The following is a 24758-nucleotide window of genomic DNA, read 5'->3' on the forward strand; positions in this document are numbered from 1 at the left end:
CAGAGCATCACACATGGAGCTTTCTTAGGCCAGGTTTGGGACCTTGGCTCCAACTGCTATTCCTAAAATTTAAGACAAGCTAATGGGCAAGAAGGCCTACAGAGGCAAAATGCAATCTATAAAAGGCAAAATCTTCTGCCCTCTGAAGAAGTCTAAGCAAAGAACTACCTTCCAAACATGTTGATGAGGAAGAAGGGAATAAAAGCAAGGCGTGTAGAGTGCTATGCCCATTCTCACCGCCATCTGTAAAATAAAAAACAAAAGAAACCAGAAAAAAAATTTGGAATTAGAACTGTCGATTTTCTGGTAAACAGTCAAAATCTAAAGCAATTTCCACATCTGTTCCTTCTTACCTGTGTCGCATATCAAGGCTGATGATGTGAGTAACAAAAGGAATCTTCCTCCTTCTAAGCATTTGATGACTGCCTAAAACACATACAAAAACACCTCACTTACAAACAGCTTCCTTTCTTTCCCTCATTTGGGGGGACTGACCCCACTGCTCCTGAAAGAGGTGTAATGATGGTCCTGAAAATGAAGTCCTGTCTGGTTTCAATGGGAGTTTCTGCCATCACCGGTGCAGGGAAATCATGCTCTTTAGCTCTCAGTCAAAGGTAATTGTAGTAACCTATCACTGGGACCTTAGGGAGAGACTATTTCATATGATAATTACAAAGCCCTTTTTTTTTTTTTTTAATATTTCAGCTAAACTCAACCTGCCCCCAGCAATTTAAAGCATACCCTTATGCTGTACTTGGACCTGCAAATGACCTGTTTCAATGCAGTAACGGACATGTCTAGAACACCCCATAGACACAACCTCTCAGAAATGCGATGAAATTGGTGCATTTGGGAGATTAGATACTACCTCCACCTATTAAGTCCTTGTTCTCTCTCAGCCGCTTGAGTGCCAAAACTACATTCTATTTAATAAAAAAAAGTCTTCAAATACCTCTGGGCCCCTTCATCAGGAATGAACAGGATAAAGTGATCAGAAAAAAAACCAACAAAAAAAACCCCAATAATTTAAAAATACCAGAAGAAAATGTGCAGCAACCCAAAACAACAAAATTCATCTGACTGAATCCAATGGACTTTTTTCTCCCAACTCAACTGCTAATCCAGTATCGAAACTGGTTTCTCTAACATCTTCCTACAAATGAGCCCACTAGCCCAGGTTGGAGGTTCGCAAACATGACATTGCAAACACGTAGTAGTCTAGTTTCACTTTCCAGTATTAGAGCTGGGCACCATCACCAAATACCCAGGCTGCATTGCACACAGTCAGTTTGTGTTTCACTTTTCCCATCAGTAAAAAGTGAAAGTAAAATATGGTAATCAGCCCCTATATGCATGGTTTCTCTTTCAGCTTAGCCTAGAGGCAAAAGTGAAAGGAAAACCCTCAGTCAGAATGGTGTACTGTTCCTTTTCCAAAACCACATGTACAGCAATGAAAAAATCCTTTTTTCACGAGTGGTAGCCAGAACGCACACGTCACCGGAGCAATCATAGTTTCAGTTTCACCTTGTATTGTTACAGAGGAATATATGTACCATCATGTTGCTAACTTGACCGTCCCTACCTTAACCCACCCTTCTCCTCTGGCATCTCTGCAATTTGCCCTCTTGCTTCCTTCATCAGTATCTATACCAACAGAAGCCAAAGCCTAAACATGATCATTTCCGAGGCTAAAATCAAAGCCAGAAAATGGACACCGGTGACTGAGACAGTTAAGAGAGGGACTCTCTTAAACCCTGTCTTCCCCATTTTTCCCATCACTGTAGACAATACCCCTATCCTGTCTCTAACCCATAACCCTGACATTACCCTTGACTCATCTCTCTCATACAGTCCACACAATTTAGCATCAAATCATGGCAGTTCTACCTTGGCAACCTCCACCCTTTCCATCCAAACTGCTATTACACTGATCTGAACACTTATATCCCACCAGACTACTGCATCAATAATGCCTCTTCTTAATAAATGACATCAAATTTCGCTTGTTAAAATGAGTCTTACCAATTTCTTGTTCTTGATGAATTCTTTTAGCCGATCCAACCTGGTGCCCTGCTTGTTTGATATTTCCATTTCATACAAACTGAAGCAAATGCCTTCGTGACAGACTAGGAGAAAGGCAGAAGTACAGGACATGTGAAAAACAGAAGAGTCAAAGGTACATTCATCAGGGGAACAAAGATCTTTCCAGTTGCTGGGACTTACAATTCTCAGCATGGGTACAGTGGGGTTCTGCATGTATGTGGGACTATCTGATGGTCTTTAGGGATCAAAATTCCTAGCAGGCCACGGGCTCCCAGGCAGAAGGGTTAAACCATTATACACATACAGGCAATGCCCTGTGAAAATGAATCCACACCAACTTCTGGTTTGAGCAAGGCCCACTTCTAACCTGGCTTAAAGGGGTAGGGAGTGTCACAGTGGAGGGGCACTTCACAGTCCAACCCAGTCCCATGGGTAGGAGAACAGGCAGACAGTGTTTGGAACATGCAGGGCTCTCCTGGGGGTGGGGGAAGAAGAGAGTTGAGGTGGTGGGGGCAGAGAGAGAGGCACACACACAGCATATCCCAACATTTTGTCCCCAGTGAGCATAATTGCAACCCCTAGCTGCCTTCCAGTTGACACACTAGACTTCCACACTCAATAAAGGATGGATGGCCCTAAAGAAATCTCCTACAAGAAGCATCTGGGGAATCACATACAAAGAGAACATAATTACTCAAAGCATACCTCTTCCCTTCACATAACTGCTTTTTCTAAATGCAGCTTCGGGTAGTTTCTTCTTCAAAGATGACACATGCATAACATACTTAATGTCCAGTTCTTGTGGTCTATCAAATAAGCAACAGCAGGACTAAATATTTAGGATATATATACAATTTTAATATTATTACTCAAATTTCAATTTAAATTACAGGGGGCAAAAGTCATAGCAATACATGAATGTATCTACTGGCCCCAGCTAGGTTATGACTTCTAAGCCAGAGGCTTGAATCTTTTGTGCACACTTTCCAATCTTCCTCCTCTCTAAAACACAGAGCAACCAAATTTACTTAAAAGAATAAAGCCATATGCATTAAATGGAGGAGTTTTTATTCAAACTTTTCCATTTCTTAAACCTTTTACCCTTATGTTATAGTGGGAGAGGAAGCAGAAATGAGAAACGGTAATGAGGTAATATTTGGGACACCTGTATAGAATTCACAAAAGCGGGTTATATTCTGTTTGAATCTCTAAGGTAGGGAAACCAACGGCCTAGTAAATTCTAGAATTTAAATCTGGGATCAGAAATACCTGTGTTTTCCAGTCTCAAAATTTCAAACTGGAAATACATTTTTCTTTATTCTTATAGAAGCAGAAGAGAAAATAAATTTTAATACATACAGCCACGCCGGAATCATTGTACCATGAGGGGACCAGAGGGTTACGTCACACATCAGCTTGCTCTCAACAGTTAACTGTCCTTTCCAAGGAGACGTGGGTACTGAAAATTAAATTAGGGAAAAATATGTAAAATGCAGAATCAATTCAAGCATTAAACACCCCTCCAGTAAATTAATGACCCCAAAATATTCCCTTACCTTTGAAAAGCTCATTTCTAGAAAAAGGAAGAAAGAAGACAAACATTTTATAAAAATAAAGGAATTAAGTTAAAGAAACTGAAAACTGAAAGCAGTGCTTACGTGTCTTCATGAGTTAATGCAGACATCCTTCTAGGTTCACTGTACTGAAAAGCTACAATTACACGGGGGTAGATCTGCCTGGGTCGATTAACAACCCTGCTGCCTGAAATTTCGTAGAGGTAATACTGAAAAGGAAAACCAACAGATGTTTTGCAAGGCAGCCCCTGTTGAATTCATCATCAAAGTGCTACTTCCAACCCTTCCCCAGGTTTATCCCATCCTGTTCACAAATATTTATTTTCACCATCATGATTTCCTCTCCGCCTTAGGACACGATACCTGACTCAGTTCGAAGGCGTGAAAATGGCTCGTCTTGGTGGTAACCTTGTTGATACTTGCAGCTATGTGGCAATCATAGCCAGAAGTTGGACTCGTAGAGTTAGGGGTGCAATTCTCGGGCACGACCTTGACCTTCCCCTAGAACAAATATAGAAATCCTGGTTATAGGACTTCAAAGGCAGAAAATTACAACCGCAGCAAGCTGCTATAAATGCCATTTACAAACTGCTCAATATAAGGTAACAACCTTATCTTTAGTGCCTAGATAACTGTAGCAAAGACTCTGTAGGCATAACTTGAAGAATAATGTGAGCCAATAACCCTAAAAAGTGCATTCCTTTAAGCTGAGCCACCACCAGAAATGCAAGCAGTGGAGCCAGAAAGTTTAGCTACAATTTTCTGAGGAGAAAGCCCTGATGGCTACTCTGCGCTGGACACGTTCCAAATTAATGACATAAAAGAACTCAGAGGAACAAAGGGTTTAAACTTTTAAAAAACTGACAACACCATATACATATATGAAGTGTTCTTTTTAAATGTAAAACATAAAAAGGGGAAGTGGGGGGGGGGGGTTTATTCTGATTGCTGCAAAGCCAGAAAGGAGACTGAGGCTGAGCTCTGACCAACCCCACATTTCCCTTTTAACTGAAGGGAAACTGTTAAAAACTCTGTCATATGATCCTGTGTCTCTCCAGAGCTGAAGGACCTATGCTGAGAGGAAGTGAAATCTGACACTTGCCCACTTTCCCCATTTATTCTGTGCCTCCTTGTTCCTTGGCAAGAGGAACAAGCAGTATGTCTCCATATGGCTTTAGAATTTTGGCATACATTGGCACGCTCTTGAGGACCTGGTCCGGCAGACTGCCCTGAAAGCATTAAAAGTGAACTGTTTTTGAAATGCTTTCTCCGTTGTTACTGGGTTCTTGGGAATCTTACTCTTTGACTTCTCCTGTGCTCGCCATTTTAGATGGTGAGCTCTAATCTTCACCGTATATAGCTCAGCGCCTGGTAGTAAGCCATAGAGTTGTAATGACATTGTCAAAAATTCCTAACTATGGGCTTCTTCACCTAAGGCTACCAAACCTTCAGAAAAGCAGCAGGACGCATCAGCAGTCAGATGCATATCTCCTTCCTATGGTATTTAGGAACTGCCCTGTGTGAGGATACTGTTGCCAGTATTTCCTTCTCTAACCTTGGCCCCCAGGGACACTCCCTGGTTTTCTGCCATAAAATGTGTTTTCACCAAGTCGTCTTGGAGAGAATACAATGGCAGAATTAGGGAACGTTCTTTTTACCTGGTTATGCCAAGAAGTGGTGTTGGAAGAAATAGATTGGGTGTGTGCCTGGCAGACAAAGGGTGAATTCTTCTACGAGGGTTTTCCTTAACATGCGTTAGGCAAGAATGCAACCTCCAAGCTATAAGGTAGCTACCTATTTCATTTGAGCAGTATTATTGCAGCCGATTATCAGAAAGCACCAACCCAAATCTAACATTTTCTGTAGTTTACTTTTTAAATACTTCTTCCGAATAATCCTCTTAGTCTGTATTTTGAATTCTTCTGCAAAGGCCATGCCTAACTATGAGTTACACAGCTTACTAGAAGATTGCAACACTTTTTTTGAAGTAGATATACAAACAACTGGATTTTACCTTAACTAGATTAAAAATTACAATATAGCCAGATTTTCCATGATACCAAGGTCTTGGATGAAGGTAGTCTGAATACTTGGAAACATATACGCCTGTAAAAATATAACACACATTAATTTAGTACCCTAATGACCAACGTGCATTAACCAGGCATTTGTCAACAATTCCACTTAAAGGCTATTCCATTTAAAGCCAGATGGCATTAATGAATTTGCTCTTAATTGGGCCACCTGGAACTGTACATGTGAATCAGCCAAACTAAGCCACAATAGGAAACTAGCAGACCTGACCCCCATGATGTCTTTTCTAAAAGAGGAAGAATTTGAGCAGTTTAAAGTTGGCCTCAAAAATGGAGTGGACGGGTTGCTTCCTGTTGCTCATTCATCTGAGGAAATCACACCATTTTATGGTTCCATTTTTTGCCCAAGTGTCTCAGGACTATCACAGCAACAGTTTCCTCAATTAGGACAGGAATACATTGGCAAGGCTTTTAGAAAAGCTTGCGCATGTTCATTCCTATACACCTAACCTAGAGATAATACTGTTTACAAAGTGAAATCCGATAGTCGGAATAACAGCCAAATAAAAACATTCATCTTTTTTCAGACTTAGCCACTGACCCAACAGGTTTCCTGGTCTGACTGCGGTTCAGTTTCTCCATCTGTAATAAGGGGACAATATTCCTCCCTTGAAACCTCCTCAGAGTTCAACAACATACCTCCTGAAGTCACAGACGGGAGAGTAAGCTACCTCTGTCTCCTCTTTTAGGGAAACAGAGAAGTGCTGGCCAGAGAAGCACGGTCCAATGCATTTACTTCGCTGCTTAACAAAGCAGCTGTTTTAGCCTCACTGTTAGCAGAAGGGATTACAACCAAACTGGTGGCAGAACTGAGGTCAGTTTCTCTCCAAATTCTCTATCCTTGGCCCCCAGGGACACTCCCTGCACGAAAAACATACTTAATGCTCAGAGAAGCAGGATGGCCTAGTGGAAAAAGCACAGGCCTGGGAGTCAGAGAACCTGGGTTTTAATCCAACTCTGCCACTTGTCTGCTGTGCAGTCTTGGGCAAGTCACTTCTCTGTGCCTCAGTTCCTTCTCATCTGCAAAATAGGGATTAAGACTATGAGCCCTATGCGGGACAGGGATGCTGTCCAGTCTGATTACCTTGTATCTACCCCCAGTGCTTAGTACAGGGCCTGGCACATAGTAAGTGTTTAACAAATACCATAAAAATATGCTCCTGTGCTGGGCATGAGGTGAAGGGAAGGGAGGCAAAGAAAAAGAAGGAGTAGAATACAATCCTCCATGTCTTTATTAAGGAAGAAAGCAGGATGCAATATTTCTAAGTCAATCAATCAATCAATCCATCATATTTACTGAGTGCTTACAGTGTGCACTAAGCACTTGGGAGAGTACAATTTAAGAGTTAGCAGACATTCCTTGCCCATGAGCTCATTCAAAGGAATATGCCACAAGAAAGTCTAGACTAGTCAGATTTTTAGGATACTTTAAATCATTCACTGCTCAAAAAAGTTATCTTTAGAGAGATTGAGGGCTTATGTGTCTTTGTCACAAAACTCTCTAATATGTGCTAACTCTCACTCTCCAGTCTTATGATGCTAAGGATCCCGGAACACTTATTTCAAATCATATGGGGTTTTTTAATTTCTAGTAAATGAAATTGTGTGAATTGAAACGGTTGAGAGAAAAATGAAAGAGGATCAAGGCTACATTGAAAACAGCCTAAAAAGACGGGGGTAAAATGCTGCTTCAGTTATTTTGCTAGTCCCTGGCACCTTAGTTTTTCTTTTTTTTACAATTTTTTGATAAAAGAGTACATTCTGACACAAAGTCAATTTACAGCTAAGCACTTTGGGGATCAGTTTTGTTCTGAAAGGTATGGAGTCAGAAGAGCTTAGCTGGGGTGCAGTAAGCTCAGTGATCTTGTTTGTCATCGATTTTCTGCTTGAGCTCATCAACTGAAAAGGGACAAGAGAGTTCAAACCTCACTCCAGAATCCTCAGGAGTCTATGTTTTTTTCTGAAATCACTGAAGCAGAAAACCACTGATAATCTGAGCCCCAAGTTAATCTGTGACAAAATTAGAAGCCAAATTTAAGTGGAAATTTCTCTCCTATCTCTTCTCCTGCCCCCCACTGAAGCTACAAGACTCAAAAGCCAGGATATAGTCCAGAGCTACTTGGTATTTTGAGACAACTGCCAAAACATAGTGTCTTTCTTTTTATCTAGATCTGAACACATGAAGAAAGGAAAGATTCATAGTGGAGGAAAAAGCACACATTGAGCTCATGTGCTGATTTCACAAACAAAAAAAGCCCACAGAGTTTAGATCATTTTCCCTTTTTTGCCCCCCACGTCTTCCAGATAGAAAATTTCAAATGGGGTGTTTACTCTGGAGAGCTAGGAGACACAATGGCAAACTTAAAAGTAAAAAAAAAACAACAGAAAAATGCTCAGGAAAATAATTTACCTTTCACTCCTCTTCTAAACTGATTTTAAGCACTTTATGATGTTAAATTACAATGAATACTCATCTGCCGTATGAAATTACTGAGTAGAATTGATTTATTGGGAACTGATATGTGACCCTATATTAGTCACTTAGAATATACTGTAAATGTATTTCTTAAGTCTTCTCCCAAATTAATGGTCTACTTTTTCAGAATACATACACTGTGGTCTTTCTCAGCATGAAATGAATAAGGTGTGACTCGCTCTGGGTAGGTCTATTTTTGGGCAGTAAACAGTGTTTAATTCTGTGAAAGGTCCCTCTGTCCTCTCCCTGCCAAGGCTCTTCCTCAGAACACTCTGAGGTCAGCTCTCCAAATTCCCCAACCCAGAGAAGATGGAAGGAGCCTGCTGCTCCCACGGCATCACCTACCCTGAGCCCGGTTCTCCTTAACTGGAGATTCCTCCCACCGCGACCCGGGAAGTATGTTCAAATTTCACCGTTAACTTTGGAAGCCATCCCCCTCTCCCAATCATCTGGATGATCCCAATAATTCTGGTTTAGCCTATACCTAATTCCTTACTGATGCCATTTTTCCAGGCCAGGGTCTTCCTGGCATACTGAAAACAAACAAGTCTTCCAAGCTGCCTGCTGGTCTGTGACATCAAAGCAGTGCCACACTGATACGACTCCGTGGTCACTTTAGATGTAAATAGGACTTGTATGGGAAATCTTTGAGTGCACATTTGCATGATGCTGGGCCTCTGTCTGCCTACTCGCTTGTCACACGAATTGGCTCAGTGGCAACATGAATGGCAGGGACATGCGAGTGGCACTGCGTGAACCACGAGCCCTATAAACAAATTCCTTCACATAGGTTCTGTCTCAATCTCTGTGACTGGATACTGGCAGGGAAGTCCATTCATCTTCCCACCAGAGCCTCCTGGTGTGGCAAATAAATTATCTCTTTCATCACGTACCTGGCAGGTATGAATTTAACCAAAGAGGGAAGATTGGCAGTGCGCAATTTCCACCCAGCATTCGCAAAGCTCTGCCTTATCACTGTTGGCATTAACATACCTCTACTCAGTTCTAAAGATTTTATCCCTACAGTCAATCTTGTGGGTTGTACTTCTGAAGTCCTAGTTCTTAAAAATAGTACCAGGCCTCCTTTTAAAAAAAATTTATAAAATATAATGCTTAATTCTTGCCTCTACATGCGTAAATGTCAAGCTTTTTACATCCTGCAGAGTTGCCCACAGTCTCCGAACTCTATATTCCGATCTCCATACTCCCCATCAAAGTTTAAAAAGCCATGATTTGTCATCCTATTGTGAGCAGTACTGCAATTAAAGGAGGAAGGGAGTGAAAAGGGGGTGAGTCCAGGAAGTGAAAATGGCCTGTTGATCCAGTAGTCACTGCCGAACAGAGGTGGGGAGCTCTGCAGAGCTTGTCTTCACAGCCTCCTCAGAGTTTCCCTGCCACCCCAAGTTTCAGAAACGTTGCTGAGTCTTACCTTTTGCTGGATCTCCCAACGCAGTAATGGAACTGCTGCCTACACGAAGTCCTTGCTGACACACCAATTTTGCCTTTAAATAAAACCAGTTAAACTCATTTACTTATATGATGATAGTAACACAAAAAATACCATTGCATCACACCTAAGGTCCATCCAGTCTGACTTTCTGTTTCTGACCGAGACAACAGATACTGGAGGAATAGCATGAAAACTGCCCTCCCGCACAATCGTTCAATTGTTTACAGACCTACCATCTACCACCTCTACCTTTACCTCCTTCACCTTGACCTTTCCCTCAGGTAATAACCCATCCTAGGGTTTACTCAAGAATTTACCATTCACCCTTCTATATCTTCCTCCCCTTCGACCTGGGATGTTTCCAGCCCAAAAAACTTCCTGTGACAAATTCTACTTTACCACCCACTTTGTGAAAAATTGCTTATTTCTATTTTTTCCCCACCTCTGAACCTCAAGCTTCAATGGGCACCCCTTTGGTCTGGTTTTGTGCGATTTTGTGAAGAAGCAATTCAGTATTCAAGCTCTGTTTATCCTTCACTGTTTTGCAAATGTCAGTTATGTCTCTTCTTAGCCTTGGCCTGCATTCATAACTTTATAAACTGTTTCCTTTTGAGATTATATTACTGAATACTGCTAGTGCACTGGAGAGACTGTCATCCATCTCACCCAGAGGCACTGCGGGCAGGAAACATTTCTTGTGCTTCTGCCGTACTTTCTAAGTACTGAGTAAAGTCCACTGCATTCGGGGGGCACTCAATCGATAATTAATTAGTAACTGGTATTTATTGTGCGCTTACTAGGTGCAGAGCTCTGTACTAAGTGCTAGGGAAAGTACAAGCGCTCTAGACTGCAAGCTTGTTATGGGCAGGAAACATGTCTCCTCATTCTGTTGCACTCTCCCAAGTGGATAGTAAGCACTCAATAAATACAACTGATTGATTACAATACTGAGTTAGGAGACACGTTCCCTGCCCACAATGAAGTTAGAGTCTAGAAGGGGAGACAGACATTAATAAGTAATTTATAATATATAATTTAAAGATATGTTCATAAGTGCTGTGGGGTTGAGGGTGGGGCGGATATCAAATGCCCCAAAAATACAGATAACGCAGAAGGGAGAGGTAGCTGAGGAAAAGAGGGATGAATCAGGGAAGGCTTCTTGGAGGAGATGTGACCTTAGACACCATTACTACTATTTGAAACAAAATAAAATGTGCTTATCTGAAACCAATTCTATACCCATGTAGCTAATGGTCAAGACATAGCAAACATTAAGAACTGATGACATCCACATTTTTTTGCTATGCAATCCTTCTCAATCGTCTTTAGATCTGCTATTACGTAATGAGGCTTCAAAGGCACAATAACTCACAAAAATCCTATAAAACTCCTTGAAGAGAAGCCTAATAAAAGTATATGCATAGGAAAGCACCTTGCTGAAAAAAACAAGTTATCTTACCTGAATCTCAGAGTCAAACAGGAGAAATCCATAAATTTCCTTAAGTTCCTCCTCGGTATATCTTTTTGCTTTTTTCTGCCGGCAGAAAGTTTCAAACTGTATAAAAGAAAATAAACGAGATCAAACGCTTTGAAGGTGCTATCCAACTTTATCAAAAAAGTAGAACTGTTTTTCCCTACACAGTTTCTTTTTATTTAAACTAACCCACCCCATTTTACAGAAGTAATTCTGGTAGGGCTGTTAATTAAATCAGCATTCTTGCCTATTCTTTCTATACCGCAAATGATTATTTCACCAAATGTCATCCCAACTGAAACAGGGCATACCAAAAAATTGTTGATAAGAATTTACTTCTGCCAATGCTTATTTAGAAAAGTACTGTTGCTCTTTAATACTAGGGCCAATAATCTCACCTCATGTAAGAAAATGTCATTTTTCACCAAAGTCACTTGGCTGTACTGAAAGACATGCTTGGAATTAGAGTCCAAGTAAGAGTTATGAAGCACCGAAACTGCAGTCTGGAAATCGGGACTTGAACTTGTAGCCACTTTATGAAAAACTGTAAGAAAAAAGCCATAAAAGGTCCAATTGTAATTTCTTACATAACATGCCTATAATTTCAGGATAAAGTCAGAAGCGGCACACCAAGTAGCACTGAATACACTATGGAGTATTCTATTATGGTTTGGCTGTGACCTACCCTAGGAGAGCTACTGTTTTTGGGAATCTAATTCTCAAACTAGGGTAAATTACTTTTAAATTAACAATAATTATCCCCACTTAATGCTTGGTTCTGGCTCATTCTTCAAGATTTTAGACTTGAGAGCCTTTTGACTGCAAAGTCACTGGTCTGAGATTGTGCCCACTTGTTTTTTGTCCCTAATGTGCTCAGGGTGTCCATTAACAGTTGACCGCTGTACAGGGAACTTCGGCTAGAGTAGTATCCACCACACCACGGAATCAATTTTATTATGAGGGCAGCCCTGTTCCCCGAAAGAGGGCATGAACCCTGCACCCCAACTGTGGCCATGTCTCCCCTATTACATAAATGCACCATATATATATAAATATAATGCACACATTATATATACATGCACACTATATAACACACAACCATAATCACGGGAGAAATTCCAGGTGACGCTAGTATACTCTTAAAGATTGAGAGCCCCACAAGGGACAAGGACTGTGACTAATTCCCACCCATGTCTAGTCTCCCAGCCCTTAGAACAGTGCTTTGAACACCATTAGTATTTAATCAACGCTATTACTACCACTCAGGGAACTGGCATTGGCCTGGGGGTAGGCGAGGCCTTTAGTTCTCCCTTATCTTCGAGCTCAGAACTCAACCCATTTCATTCTGAGTTCCAAAGAATCGCCCTCGACCTCTTGAGCCCTTCCTTCCTCCTGCCATGGGGGAGAGAGAAGGGGGGTAGCGGAGGCATTTCTACAGACCCAGATCTCCTGGTGGGGAAGGGAGAAGAGACGGGAGGGGAGGGAAGAAAAGGGGAGGGGAGGGAAGCCTCACTGTTTCTCATCTTGCTCATCCTGTGGACTGTGTGTTGGCTGGTTTGGTGCGCGGGCGGTGGGAGGGTCACAGGGGCAATTCCTTCTGGAGGGTCGCAGGGGCAATTCCTTCTGGAGGGTCACGGGGGCAATTCCTTCTGCCCCCACCAATGCGTGGCAGGCTTCTACATCATGCCATTGGGCAACAAGGTCCGTCTCGGTGGGGCCTGCCCGGCCTACTGGTCCGGGCCGAGGGCGGGGTGGGGTCGGGGAGCCGTTAAAAACGTTGGGGGTGGCGCGAGGCGCCTTAAAAATAAGTCGGGGTTGGGGGGAGGGGAGGGAGGAGGAGGAAGAGGGCGGCTTCAGGACCTGGAAACCCAGGCTTTGGGCCTTGGGGGCTTCTCGGAGGTCCGGTAATCGTCATTCGGGCTCTCCAACACGGCGTCCACGGGGAGGGGGCTTATTTGCTATCTCCATAACAACAGGAGAATGGCCAAGCCCCGAAACAGTCCGGAGAGGGAGGAATCGGCGGCAGTCCCCACCCTAAATTTCAATGAAATCAATCGGGATTAACCAAACTTCTCCTTTCGCGAAAGCAGGCAAATTTGCACACGTGTTTGCAATATATTAAAAAATAATTTTTCAGGTATGCCACTGTTGAGCCATTTATTTTTTTTGGGGGGGGGGGCGTTAAAAGTAGATCCCAAGTTAACATTTCCCATTATTTACTTAAAATGGATTTTGGAGAGGTGTCAGAACACAAGCATCATGGTTTTAAAAAAAGGAACAACTGAGGGATTTCCTCCGCTTTATAAAATCCTTCCATTCATTCAATTCATTCGATCGTATTTATTGAGCGCTTAATGTGTGCAGAGCACTGTTCTAAACGTTTGGAGAGTACAATTGAGCAACACAGAGAGACAATCCCTGCCCACAACGGGCTCACTGTCTAGAAGGGGGCAGAGAGACATCGAAACAAGTAAACTGACATTAATAGCATCAATACAAATAAATAGAATTAGAGCTATATATACACATCAGATCGAGTAAAACAGGCATTAATATAAATAAATAGAATTAAAGATATGTACCGAGTCCCGTGGGTCGGGGAAGAGGGGGGTGGAGCAAGGGAGTGAGTTGGGGCAGCTGAGGAAAAAGGGGGGCTTAGTCTGGGAAGGCCTCCTGGAGGAGGTGAGCCTTCGGTAGGGCTTTGAAGGGGGGAATCCTGTCCACTGAAAGCCCCATTAATCCTATCATAATATTTAAGAATTCCTGTTTGCTAGCCATGCTTCAAGTAAGAAGAAAATACTTAAAACGATGCTCATTTTACTTGGAATACGTATCAAAGCTGAGTTTCAAACTTGCTACAGAAATATGAAAAGGCATTTAATCACACAGGATCTAATCAATTATGCCAAATTACTTAAAGAATATTCTGAGATTTAGGCAATTTTACTTGAAGTGTATCATCTAGCGCATTCCGGGAACATTTTGAGCTTCCACAAGTGACAGATTAAAATTTATGAGGGCTCCTGTCAACTCTGGAGGACCCAAAACCAGAGCTGAGGAGCTTGCTTGAACTAGAATAGACTGCTTCCACAGGGATGTGGTGCTTATTTTAAAATGACACTGAAATTTGGAACTCATTACTGATCATTTATTAGCGAGAAACTAAAATCTGTAAAATTAGGAACTACACAGAAAAAAGGGTATAATCCTCAATCTGACCTTGTGCCAGATAAAAAGGCAAATAAAAGGTGTAGTACAGTAGGGATTAAAATTTTGTTTCTTTCATGATTATTATCTTCGAAGGAAAGGCACTAGATAAACGGTTAAAACTGTAAATTCCTCCATGGCCAGGGGGCATTTTTGGTTTCTGTTCTACTTTCACACATACTAATAACACTAGCATTATTATCTGGAAAATTATATACACGGAACAATGGCAACATAATGCCATGGATCTAGTTCAAATTTAACACATATTGAAGATTGAGAAGAGGTACTGGGCCAGGCCCAAAAAAGCCCACGATTAATAATGATAATGATAATAATAATGGTATTTGTTAAGCGCTTACTATGTGCCAAGCACTGTCATAAGCACTGGGATAGATACAAGGTAATCAGGCTGTCCCACATGGGGCTCACAGTCTTAATCTCCATTTTACAGATGAGGTAACTGAGGCAGAGAGAAGTTAAGTGACTTGCCCACAGTCACACAGCTGACAAGTGGCAGAGCCGGGATTCAAACCCATGACCTCTGACTCCCAAGTCCAGGATCTTTCCACTGAGCCACGCTGCATTAATATAAACTACAGATATGTGCATAACTGCTGTGAGGCCGGGAGGAGGAAATGAATAAAGTGAGCAGGTCAGGGGGATGCAGGTGGGAGAGGGGGAAGAGGAAAGGAGGGCTGAAGTCAAGGAAGGCCTCTTGGAGGAGATGTGCCTTCAATAAGGCTTTGAAGGAGGGGGAGAGTAATAGTCTACCGGATATGTGGAGAGAGGATGTTTCAGACCAGAGGCAGGACATGGGTGAAAGATCAGAGGTGAGATAGATGAGATCAAGGTACATTGAGAAGGTTGGCACTGGAGGAACAAAGCGTGGGCTGGGTAGGAGAGTAGTAAGGTGATGTAGGAGGGGATAAGGTGATTGAGAGCTTTAAAGTCAGTGACGAGGAGTTTTTGTTTGATGTGGAGTTGGGTGGGCAACCACTGGAGGTTCTTAAGGAGTGGGGAAACATGGCCTGAATGTTTCTGTAGAAAAAAGATCAAGGCAGCAGAGATAAATACGGACTGGAGTGGGGAGAGATGGGAGTCAGGGAGGTCAGCAGGGAGGCTGAAAAAGTAATCAAAGCAGGAGAGGATTAGTGACTGGATTAACGGTACCAGATTTTGGTAATGTTATGAAGGCAGAACTAACAGGATTTAGTAATGGATAAAGTAATGGATATAAGGGCTGAGTGAGAGAGACGAGTCAAGGACAATGCTAAGGTTACGGGCTTGTGAGACAAGTATGGTGGTGCCGTCTACAGTGATGGGAAAGTCGGGGGAGCACAGGATTTGGATGGGAAGATAAAAAGTTCCTTTTTAGACATATTAAGTTTAAGATGACAGGAGGACATCCCTCATTTCCTCTTTTCTCACTCCTTTCTGCGTCCCCCTCGCACTTGGATTTTCACCTCTCCCTTAGACCACAACACATCTACATATCTATACTTTTTTTAACATTAATGTCTGTTTCTCACCTTAGATTGTAAGCTCTTTGTGGACAGGAAACGTGTCTACCAACTCTGTTATATTCTACTCTCCTAAGTGCTCTGTACATTGCTCTGCACACTGTAAGTGCTCAATAAATACAATTGGTTGATTGACAGATTAAATCAGTGTGCCTACAGAAAAATTGGGTGCTGCAGCTAGGATCTCCTAGGGGCTCCAGGGTCGGCTGAGTGGAGCAACCAGTGGCCAGAGCTGCTCTCCCTCTTCCCACTTCATCTATACCTCATCTTCTTGCAGGAGCCACAGGCCGGGTGGAAGCTAGGCCCCCACCCATGCAGCTGGGTCCTTCTAACCTCTCAGGTCCGCAAGGCTGAGGACAGGACAGGACAGGGATAGGAACTGCCTACCCTCTTTCTGCCAGAAACCATGGGAACCAGACCTGCCTTCCCAATTTTTAGAACCTTGGCCAGAGAATGGGAGGCCATGGCAGTTTGCAACCAACGCCTACTTATCTGCCATGGTGGCCCTCCAAGTACTATTTTTAATTGACATTTTGGTGTTTACATTTTTGACTGTTCGAAGTTAAACCTGCTCAGCTTCTTATTGTTCTTTATATCTGTCCTCTACCACGTATGCGGTGAGTGTTTGGTGGGACAAGGGCCATGTTTTAACTGCTTATCTTTATTTATTCCAGCCATTAGTATAACACCTTACACACAGTAAGCGCTTAATATTATTCAAAATAATAATGATGATCACCCAAGACAAAACTATCTTGAGATAGAAAGAGGGGAAGAGGAGGTCTATCGCTGGAGGAATAATTTTTGGCCAAGATCACCCTCAGCCCCAAACTAAAGTTTACAAATAGGTCACCAGATAGATGAGACAACTGTGGAGATACATTATTCTTAGATAACTGCATATTAGCTTTATTTCTAACCCCATTTTAAGGAAACCTCATGCCTGAGTTCACATGGTTTGACCAATGTTGACCAGGGTTTCTACTGTACTGATATTGCACAGTGTTCTATCAATCAATAGTATTTATTGAGTGCTTACTGTGTGCAGAGCACAATACTAAGCACTTGGGAGCGAACTATGCATCAGAGTTGGTAGAGACATTCCCTGCACACCAAGAGTTTACAGCCCAGGTAGAAGCATGTTGATGGAAGATTATTCCCTAAATCAATGACACCATTCTACCCAAAATGAATATATGAACCAATAGTGCCCCAGAATGTCAGATGCCTGATTGATGGGTAATGTTTTCGATTTTTTGACATCCCCTCCTCACCCCACTCCCCCCAGATCATTTTCCCATCCCATTTCCACCTGGTGGGCAGGGAGGAACAAAGAAAGGGAGTTCTTCCAGAGGGGCCCTGAGTCTACATTATAAGCAATAGGAGGAGCAGCAAAGAGTTTCTAGAACTCCCAAGTCAATCAGAAAGCCCACACTCACAACCCCAAATTCCACTTCTTTAAGCTCAGATGGCTTCAAGTGAATCAATATACAATTAGACCACAGGAACTGTCTGCAAAATTCCCTTTCACAATTAAAAATACAAAGGCTCATGCCATGTGGGGCGATGTTTCATGGGTTTTAAACATTTTTTTTGCCCTAGGCAAAATCTGGTTATTATGATAAATGAGAGCTATAGGAAGCAGCATGGTGTAGTGGACAGAACATTAGGGTTCTAATCCCAGCTCTGTCACTTGCCTGTTATGTGGCCTTAGGCAAGTCACTTAACTTTGCTGGGCCTCAGTTACCTCATCGGTAAAATAGGAAGTGAGACTGAGCCTCGCGTGGGGCAGAGACTGTGTCCAACCTGATTTGCTTGTATCCACCCCAGCACTTAGTACAGTGCCAGGCACATAGTAAGCGCTTAACAAGCACCACAATTATTATACTTGACAAGAATTCCCTTTTTATAAATTGTTTCACTACATTCAAAACCCATCTAAAATGAATTTTTTTCACAGTGCTATTTCTAGTGATCATATTAATACATCAAGCCTTTCTTGCTATTCTTTGAGATCCTTAAGCTGTTCTCTTGCTTAAAAAAAAAATTCTTCACATATAAGCACGTTACACTTAATGCATCTGAATTTGAACAGAAAGTTACAGCCCAAACAAGAAAGCATATCCATGCAGTCGCTATGAATCGGAAACAACTCGAAACTCAACGGCACTTAATAATAATAACAACAACAACAACAGGCAGGGAGAAGTCAAGTGACTTGGCCAAGGTCATAGAGCAGGCAAGTAACGGAGCTGGGATTAGGACTCAGGTCCTGCTGACTCCCAGGCCTGTGCTCTATCCACTGGGCCGTTCTGCTTCTCGGGACTTTCCAACAGAGAGCTTTGATTAGAAGAACTATAAAGTTTAACACTAGTCTCCTTTCTACTGGTCAACGAGGGTCCAGTTACTCTATTCCCCCTGCTTCTGGGGCAGCTCGAGGTTTCTGCAGTCACCGTCCTTCGCCCTCCCATCACAACCCTCTCATCCTCAGCATCATGTCCATGCTTGCAACCGAGACCACTCCCCAGATTTGTTCAACAGTCCGTGCCCCACGCCGGCCTCTTTCCAGCTGCTCACCCACTTGAGCAATCTATGCCAATGCTTTAAGCCAAGCCCTGTCTTCAGGTCTCCAAGGGAAGGAAGGTGTGGGTTGTAAACCTTTCCAGGTTTCGATAACACCCATCCAGACTCCAACATCTCCATCCACAGAATCGGGTTCCCGCAGTATTAACGGGAGCTTAAATGGGTCAGTTCCAGTCGTCAGATTCCTGATAAAGCCCTGCAGAGAGTAAGCATCCCAATACCATTGATGGGGGGATTGTCAAGGTATAAAGTCTATTCTGGGGACAGAACACACACTTAAGATCTGGTCAACTGAATGGCTTAGTCCCATTTTACAGACAAAACAGACACCTTCCTAAAATAACAACCACCTAAAATAACAACAACGACGACAATAATAACAGCATAGTGGATAGAGCATGGGCCTGCGGGTCAGGTCTTGGGCTCTCATCCCAGTCCTACCACTCGACTGCTGTGCCACCTTGGGCAAGTCACCTCTCCGTGCCTCAGTTACCTCATCAGAGAAGCAGTGTGGCTCAGTGGAAAGAGCAGGGGCTTGGGAGTCAGAGGTCATGGGTTCTAATCCCGGCTCCGCCACCTGCCTGCTGTGTGATCTTGGGCAAGTCACTTAACTTCTCTATGCCTCAGTTACCTCATCTGTAAAAATGGGGATTTAAAAATGTGCACTCCATGTGGGACAATCTGATTACCTTGTATCTACCTTAGCGCTTAGTACAGTGCTCTGCACATAGTAAACGCTTAAATACCATAATTACTATTTGTTAAAAAAAAAAAATGGGGGTGAAGGCTTTGCGCCCAACGTGGGCCAGGGCCTGAGTCCAGCCCTTTTACCCTGTACTACCCTAGCGCTTAGAAGAGTGTTGGGCACTTGGGAAGCAGCCTGGCTTGGTGGAAAGAGCACGGGCTTGGGAGTCAGAGGCCACGGGTCCTAATCCCGCCTCCGCCACTTGTCTGCTGTGTGACCCTGGGCAAATCGCTTAACTTCTCTGTGCCTGTTACCTCACCTGTCAAATGGGGATGACAACTGTCAGCCCCACGTGGGCCAACCTGATTAACTTGTATCCACCCCGGTGCTTAGAACAGTGCTCGGCCCATAGTAAGCGCTTAACAAATACCATCATTATTATTACTGTTAAAAAAAAAATGGGGATGAAGACTGTGAGCACAACGTGGGAAAAAAATGGGGATGAAGACTGTGAGCCCAACGTGGGCCAGGGCCTGAGTCCGGCCCTTTTAACCTGTACTACCCTAGCGCTTAGAAGAGTGCTGGGCACATAGTAAGCGCTTAACGAGTGCGGTAATTATGAGGATGAGTCTGATGAGGGGCCAGCCGGCGGGAAGGACATGTCGCTCCGACCCGGCGACAAGGACCGGGCAAGGACCGGCGCTGCCCTCCCCCCCGCGCTTCCTCCCACAAACCACAAAGCGTTGTGTGGCCCAGGCCTCTTACCTGTCCCAGGTGTTGCCGCCGCCGCGGCCTCCGGACCATCGTCCGGCTCTTCCGACATGATCCGTCTTTTGTCAAGGTCCACAGGGACCTGCTCTCTCCTTCCCCCACCGGCCGCCCGCCTTCGGGTTGTGTTGTGTGGCTTTGTGTGTTGTGTCCATCGACGGACGGAGGCTCTTCAGCGAGCGGCGCGGCTCCCCTCCGCACCACGGGGACCTTCGGCGCTCATCTCGGCGCCTCACCCGCTCCCCGCCCCCTCTCTCAAAGCGCCGGAAATAATAATAATAATAATAATAATTTCTTCACACTGCCCCCGGGCTTCACTGAGGCCCCAGAGAGACGGAGAAAGGGAGGGAGGCGGGTGATGTGAGGGGCAGGACAGTCCTTGCTCACAGGAGCCGGGCGCCGCCGCCGCCGCCGCCGCCGCCGCTCGGGGTTGGGGACGGGTCCGGCGGGCCGCCCGTGAGGGCGGGAGGGGAGGACCGACAGCACAGATCCTGAGGGACGGGGACGGGGAGAAGGACGGGGACGGGGAGAAGGACGGGGACGGGGAGAAGGACGGGGACGGGGCCGGTCCTTCCCCCGTGAGGTGATGGCTGAGGGAGGAGGGGGAGGGGGAAGACCGCCACGTCCCGCCCCCCCCACCGGAAGTGGAACCTGCGGCGGCGGTAAAGGTGGGGGGGGGGGGAAAGAGAAAGTGAAAACGGAACCGTGACGTCACCGCAGGCCTCCCGCCGGGCCGCGCAGGCGCAGTGGGAGGCCGGCGTCTCCCGCCGAAGGCCCGCAGGCCGGGCCGGAAAGGAAAATGGCGGCCGGGCCGCCGACAGGGCGTTAATAATGTTGGTATTTGTTAAGCGCTTATTATGTGCAGAGCACTGTTCTAAGCGCTGGGGTAGATACAGGGTAATCAGGTTGTCCCACATGAGGCTCACAGTTAATCCCCATTTTACAGATGAGGTAACTGAGGCACAGAGAAGTGACTTACCCACAGTCCCACAGCTGACAAGTGGCAGAGCTGGGATTCGAACCCATGACCTCTGACTCCAAAGCCCGGGATCTTTCCACTGAGCCACGCTGGTATTTGTTAAGCGCTTATTATGTGCAGAACACTGTTCTAAGCGCTGGGATAGATACAGGGTAATCAGGTTGTACCACGTGAGGCTCACAGTTAATCCCCTTTTACAGATGAGGTAACTGAGGCACAGAGAATTGAAGTGACTTGCCCACAGTCACACAGCTAAGTGGCAGAGCTGGGATTCAAACCCATGACCTCTGACTCCCAAGCTTGGGCTCTTTCCACTGAGCCACACTGCTTCACCCTACTGACCACGTTCTGAAGGAAAACGTGGGGAGGGACAGAGCTAGGCCATTTTTCAGTTTTTCACACAGAAGATGAAGGACTTCGTCAAAGGGTGACTGTTGGGGGTTGGAAGTTTTTAACTATGGCTGTGAAGGGCACAACTGTCTCTATCTGTTACCGACTTGTACATTCCAAGCGCTTAGAACAGTGCTCTGCACACAGTAAGCACTCAATAAATACTATTGAATGAAATACTACTGAATGAATGAGAAGTGTGAGAAGATTACTGAAAAATGTTCAGAAAAGTGGAAGTAGCACACAGAGCCCGGGGACTCTCCGTCACTTGTATTATTGAGTGCTTACTCTAATCGGACCACTGTACTAAGAAGAGCATTATAGATATCTTGGTTTGGTTTTGTTGTCTGTCTACCCCCACTTCTATACTGTGAACCCATTGTTGGGTGGGGATTGTCTCTATCTGTTGCCAAATTGTACTTTCCAAGTGCTTAGTACAGTGCTGTGCAAACAATAAAGGCTCAAAAAATACAATTGAATGAATCTTTGAATTGGATCAAAAAACATCCAGACTGACTAAAATAAACCTCTTTATATCCATATGGAAATTAAAAACAATGTTCTCACAAAATCACTTTTGGAAATTAAGTTGATATAGGATTTGCACAATAATTATGCCTTCCCCAAATTCCTTCTCCTCTGGTGAGGAGCGGAGAGGCCCTCAAAAAGCAAACACTCTGGGCCTTGGCCTCCTCCTGAACAGAAAGGTCCAGGTCTGGTAGAGGTAAACCGACCCACTCTTGGGGTGACTGCGGAGAGCAGTCATTCAGGGAGGGAAAGAGTGGTGCTAACAGGGACCCCACAGTGTCCAATCAGTCATTCACTGGTCTTTATGGGGCATTTAGTGTGAGCAGAGCACTGTTTTAAGCATTTGAGAGAGTACAACGCAACAGAGTTGGTAGACACATTCCCTGCCCACAACAAATTTACAATCTATAGGATGCCCAATGACAATCATTTGGATTGTAGGGCACAGTTTGAACCTTCTGCAATTCGTTGCAACGGTGAAAGCCAGTAGGCTTCTGAAGCACTCCTTGGGTCACCCTTTTGTCTCACCGAGGATACAGGAAGGAACAGGGAAAGAAAGGAAACAAATGAAGAAGCAGGAGTTAGCAAGGAGAACTCAGAAGGGAATCGGAAGATGAGGAGGGAAGATAAAATCAGCTGGTTTTGTCTCTGTTTCCCTCCCACTCTTGTAGATTCAATTACTGTTAAAATTAAACTGTGGGTTTTTCTTACCATTTCCTGCCCAGAACTGACTCAGAGGTTTCCCTTGCTTCCTGTTCGAAACCCTTGTGTAAGCAACAGCAGCAGGCCACTCTATTCATTCTTCAGGCTTGAAAATACATTGACATTGAAGAGAAGTGTCAAAAAAGAGAAAGGAATAAAGATGAATGTGAAACACTTTAGGGCATAGTAAAAATTGAAAGACATAAAAGGAGTTTATCCCAGAGTTCATAAGCTGGGTCTTTAGAAGGAAAGTAAAAGCAATGTAATACCCACTAAGGGCCTCTGTAGTTAAAGGGAAGTGAAAGCTTGAGGCAATTATGGATCTTTGTCATTCAGGATATAAAACCCTGATTTATTTTTTTTTGGAGTGGAAGTGAAGTGGAATACCAACGTGGGTATATTGTACTCTACCAAATGCTTAGTATAATGATCTACACACAGCAAATGCTCCATAAATCCCACTGATTGATTGATTCTTTCTTGCTACCATCAGCACAGCAGCTGTCCACATTTTCCCATGACCTTTCCTAAAGGCTCCAGTGCTGGAAACTTCTAGGAAACTGCCAGCTTCAGCCCGAGCAATATCACAAATGACCTCAAAGCACAGTGCTTCAGCAGCTGCTATAGGGCTATAACAGTGGAGTTGTTTAGACTGTGAGCCCGTCATTGGGCATGAATTGTCTCTATCTTGCCGAATTGTATGTTCCAAGCGCTTAGTACAGTGCTCTGCACATAGTAAGTGCTCAATAAATACTACTGAATGAATGAATGAACAAACCAAATCTGTTGTATTAGTATTAGAGCCTTAGTCTTTTCCTCAAAAAACAGAGAAGGAGAGGAGCAGACCCTGAGGGAACCAGGGCCTTCCTCTCCTTCACACTGTCTATAATTTCTTTGCCTCTATTTCTGTCTCTCCCTCTTCCCCCCCACTTCTTTCTATCTTGGCCCCTCTTTCCCTCTCTGCTCACCCATTCCCTCAGTCTCTGTCTTTCCCTCTTTTGGTCTCTGCCTGACTTTCCTGATCTAGTTTTCTGTCTTCCTATCCTTCCTCTGTCATCGCTGGTTCAGTTTGGTGGCATTGTAGTGCCAACCCTCATATTTTACATCACAATTCTGCTGCCTTGTTTGCAAACACAATGCAATTATCCACAAAAAGATTGTGTCAGTTACTCTCCACAGATATTGATTCCTTCTTGCCAGTTGAGTTTGTTGAATAGCAGCAATCAACACAACCATCTCAGCTTCAAAGAGCGTGTGTGACCCTGCCAGACTCCTCTAGGTAGATTTCAATTACAAGAGTTTGATGGCTTAGAATTATGTTGTTTTCAGACTCAAAGATGGAATTGACTTGCCACCTAAAAGAGTTTGGAGGAGATGAGCTGCAGCTATTTAACAGAACTACCCACTGGATTTTTAAAGTTGATTGCTGATTTCACTCATTTATTGCTTTATTAAACATTGAAAGGTCAAAATCCAGTATCCCTTTTATTATCTGGAACCTAGGCTTCTACCCACTATATCGTAAGCTCCTTGAGGCCCAGATTATGTCCGCCGACTCTATAGAATTCTCCCAAGTGCTTTGTACACAGTAAATGTTCAATAGATGCCACAATGATTGAAATCCACTTCTCCTTGCCCCTTCATCTAATTTTCCAGCTTTGCCGCCGATGCTCATTTCAAATTTATTTTAAAGTTCACTCCGATTTATATACCATGGCAGATCCTTTTGGGTTGTTTAAATACTCAATCCCACTGGTTTGGACAAGAGGTGAAGTCCCAGCCTCCTGAACGGCAACCATAAGTGTGCCGTGCTTGCTCTCCAAAGACACGGCTTTGTCTTGATAGGAGCACAGCTGGGCTTACTGCCTAGGAGACCTCACAGAATTTTTCCATTCAGTGACTACAAATTGCACCTGCCACCAACAGTCTCGCAGCCCATCCTTTTTGCCACAGGAAAATGTGAACGGTTCACCTCAACCCATCACCACTGCAGGAAAAATAAATCAAATACAGAGCATATTGCTGGCATTGAGATGTCTTTCTCCAGTTTTCACCCTAAACTAAGGTTCTTTGTCAGCAGGAAGCCCAGTACTGCTCTCCGATTGCTAAAGTAGTAAAAACTTGGGAGTCCACTAGGTGTAACACACTAGAACCACAATCTCTGAGGAGGTATTAAAGGAATTGAGAAGAAGTGTGGCCTAATGGGAAGAACACATTCCTGGGAACCTGCAGACCTGGGTTTTCATCCTGTCTCTGCCACGTGCCTGCTGTGTGGCCTTAGGC

General features: G+C 44.0%; 1 protein-coding gene across 7 annotated transcripts in view; it reads right to left on the bottom strand.

Moving 5' to 3' along the window:
* Positions 1-24758, bottom strand: part of TASOR2 (transcription activation suppressor family member 2) — a 108792-nt gene that overhangs the window by 21737 nt on the left and 62297 nt on the right. For 2 of the 7 annotated variants that reach the window (XM_039913870.1, XM_029077733.1), the window contains 12 exons: positions 11509-11654; positions 11096-11191; positions 9616-9688; positions 5632-5723; positions 3981-4118; positions 3702-3826; positions 3600-3616; positions 3403-3502; positions 2749-2849; positions 2023-2126; positions 354-426; positions 169-243 (listed from right to left, as the gene is read on the bottom strand). In XM_039913870.1, the coding sequence (XP_039769804.1) occupies positions 169-243; positions 354-426; positions 2023-2126; positions 2749-2849; positions 3403-3502; positions 3600-3616; positions 3702-3826; positions 3981-4118; positions 5632-5723; positions 9616-9688; positions 11096-11191; positions 11509-11654 (1140 nt within the window). Of the gene's footprint in view, positions 1-168; positions 244-353; positions 427-2022; positions 2127-2748; positions 2850-3402; positions 3503-3599; positions 3617-3701; positions 3827-3980; positions 4119-5631; positions 5724-9615; positions 9689-11095; positions 11192-11508; positions 11655-12623; positions 12844-12970; positions 13153-19873; positions 20277-24758 lie in introns of those variants that run through there. The other 5 variants (XM_007656970.3, XM_007656967.3, XM_029077732.2 and 2 more) reach the window with 5 other exon arrangements.

This window comes from Ornithorhynchus anatinus, chromosome 13 (assembly GCF_004115215.2).
Source record: "Ornithorhynchus anatinus isolate Pmale09 chromosome 13, mOrnAna1.pri.v4, whole genome shotgun sequence".
NCBI lineage: Eukaryota > Metazoa > Chordata > Mammalia > Monotremata > Ornithorhynchidae > Ornithorhynchus > Ornithorhynchus anatinus.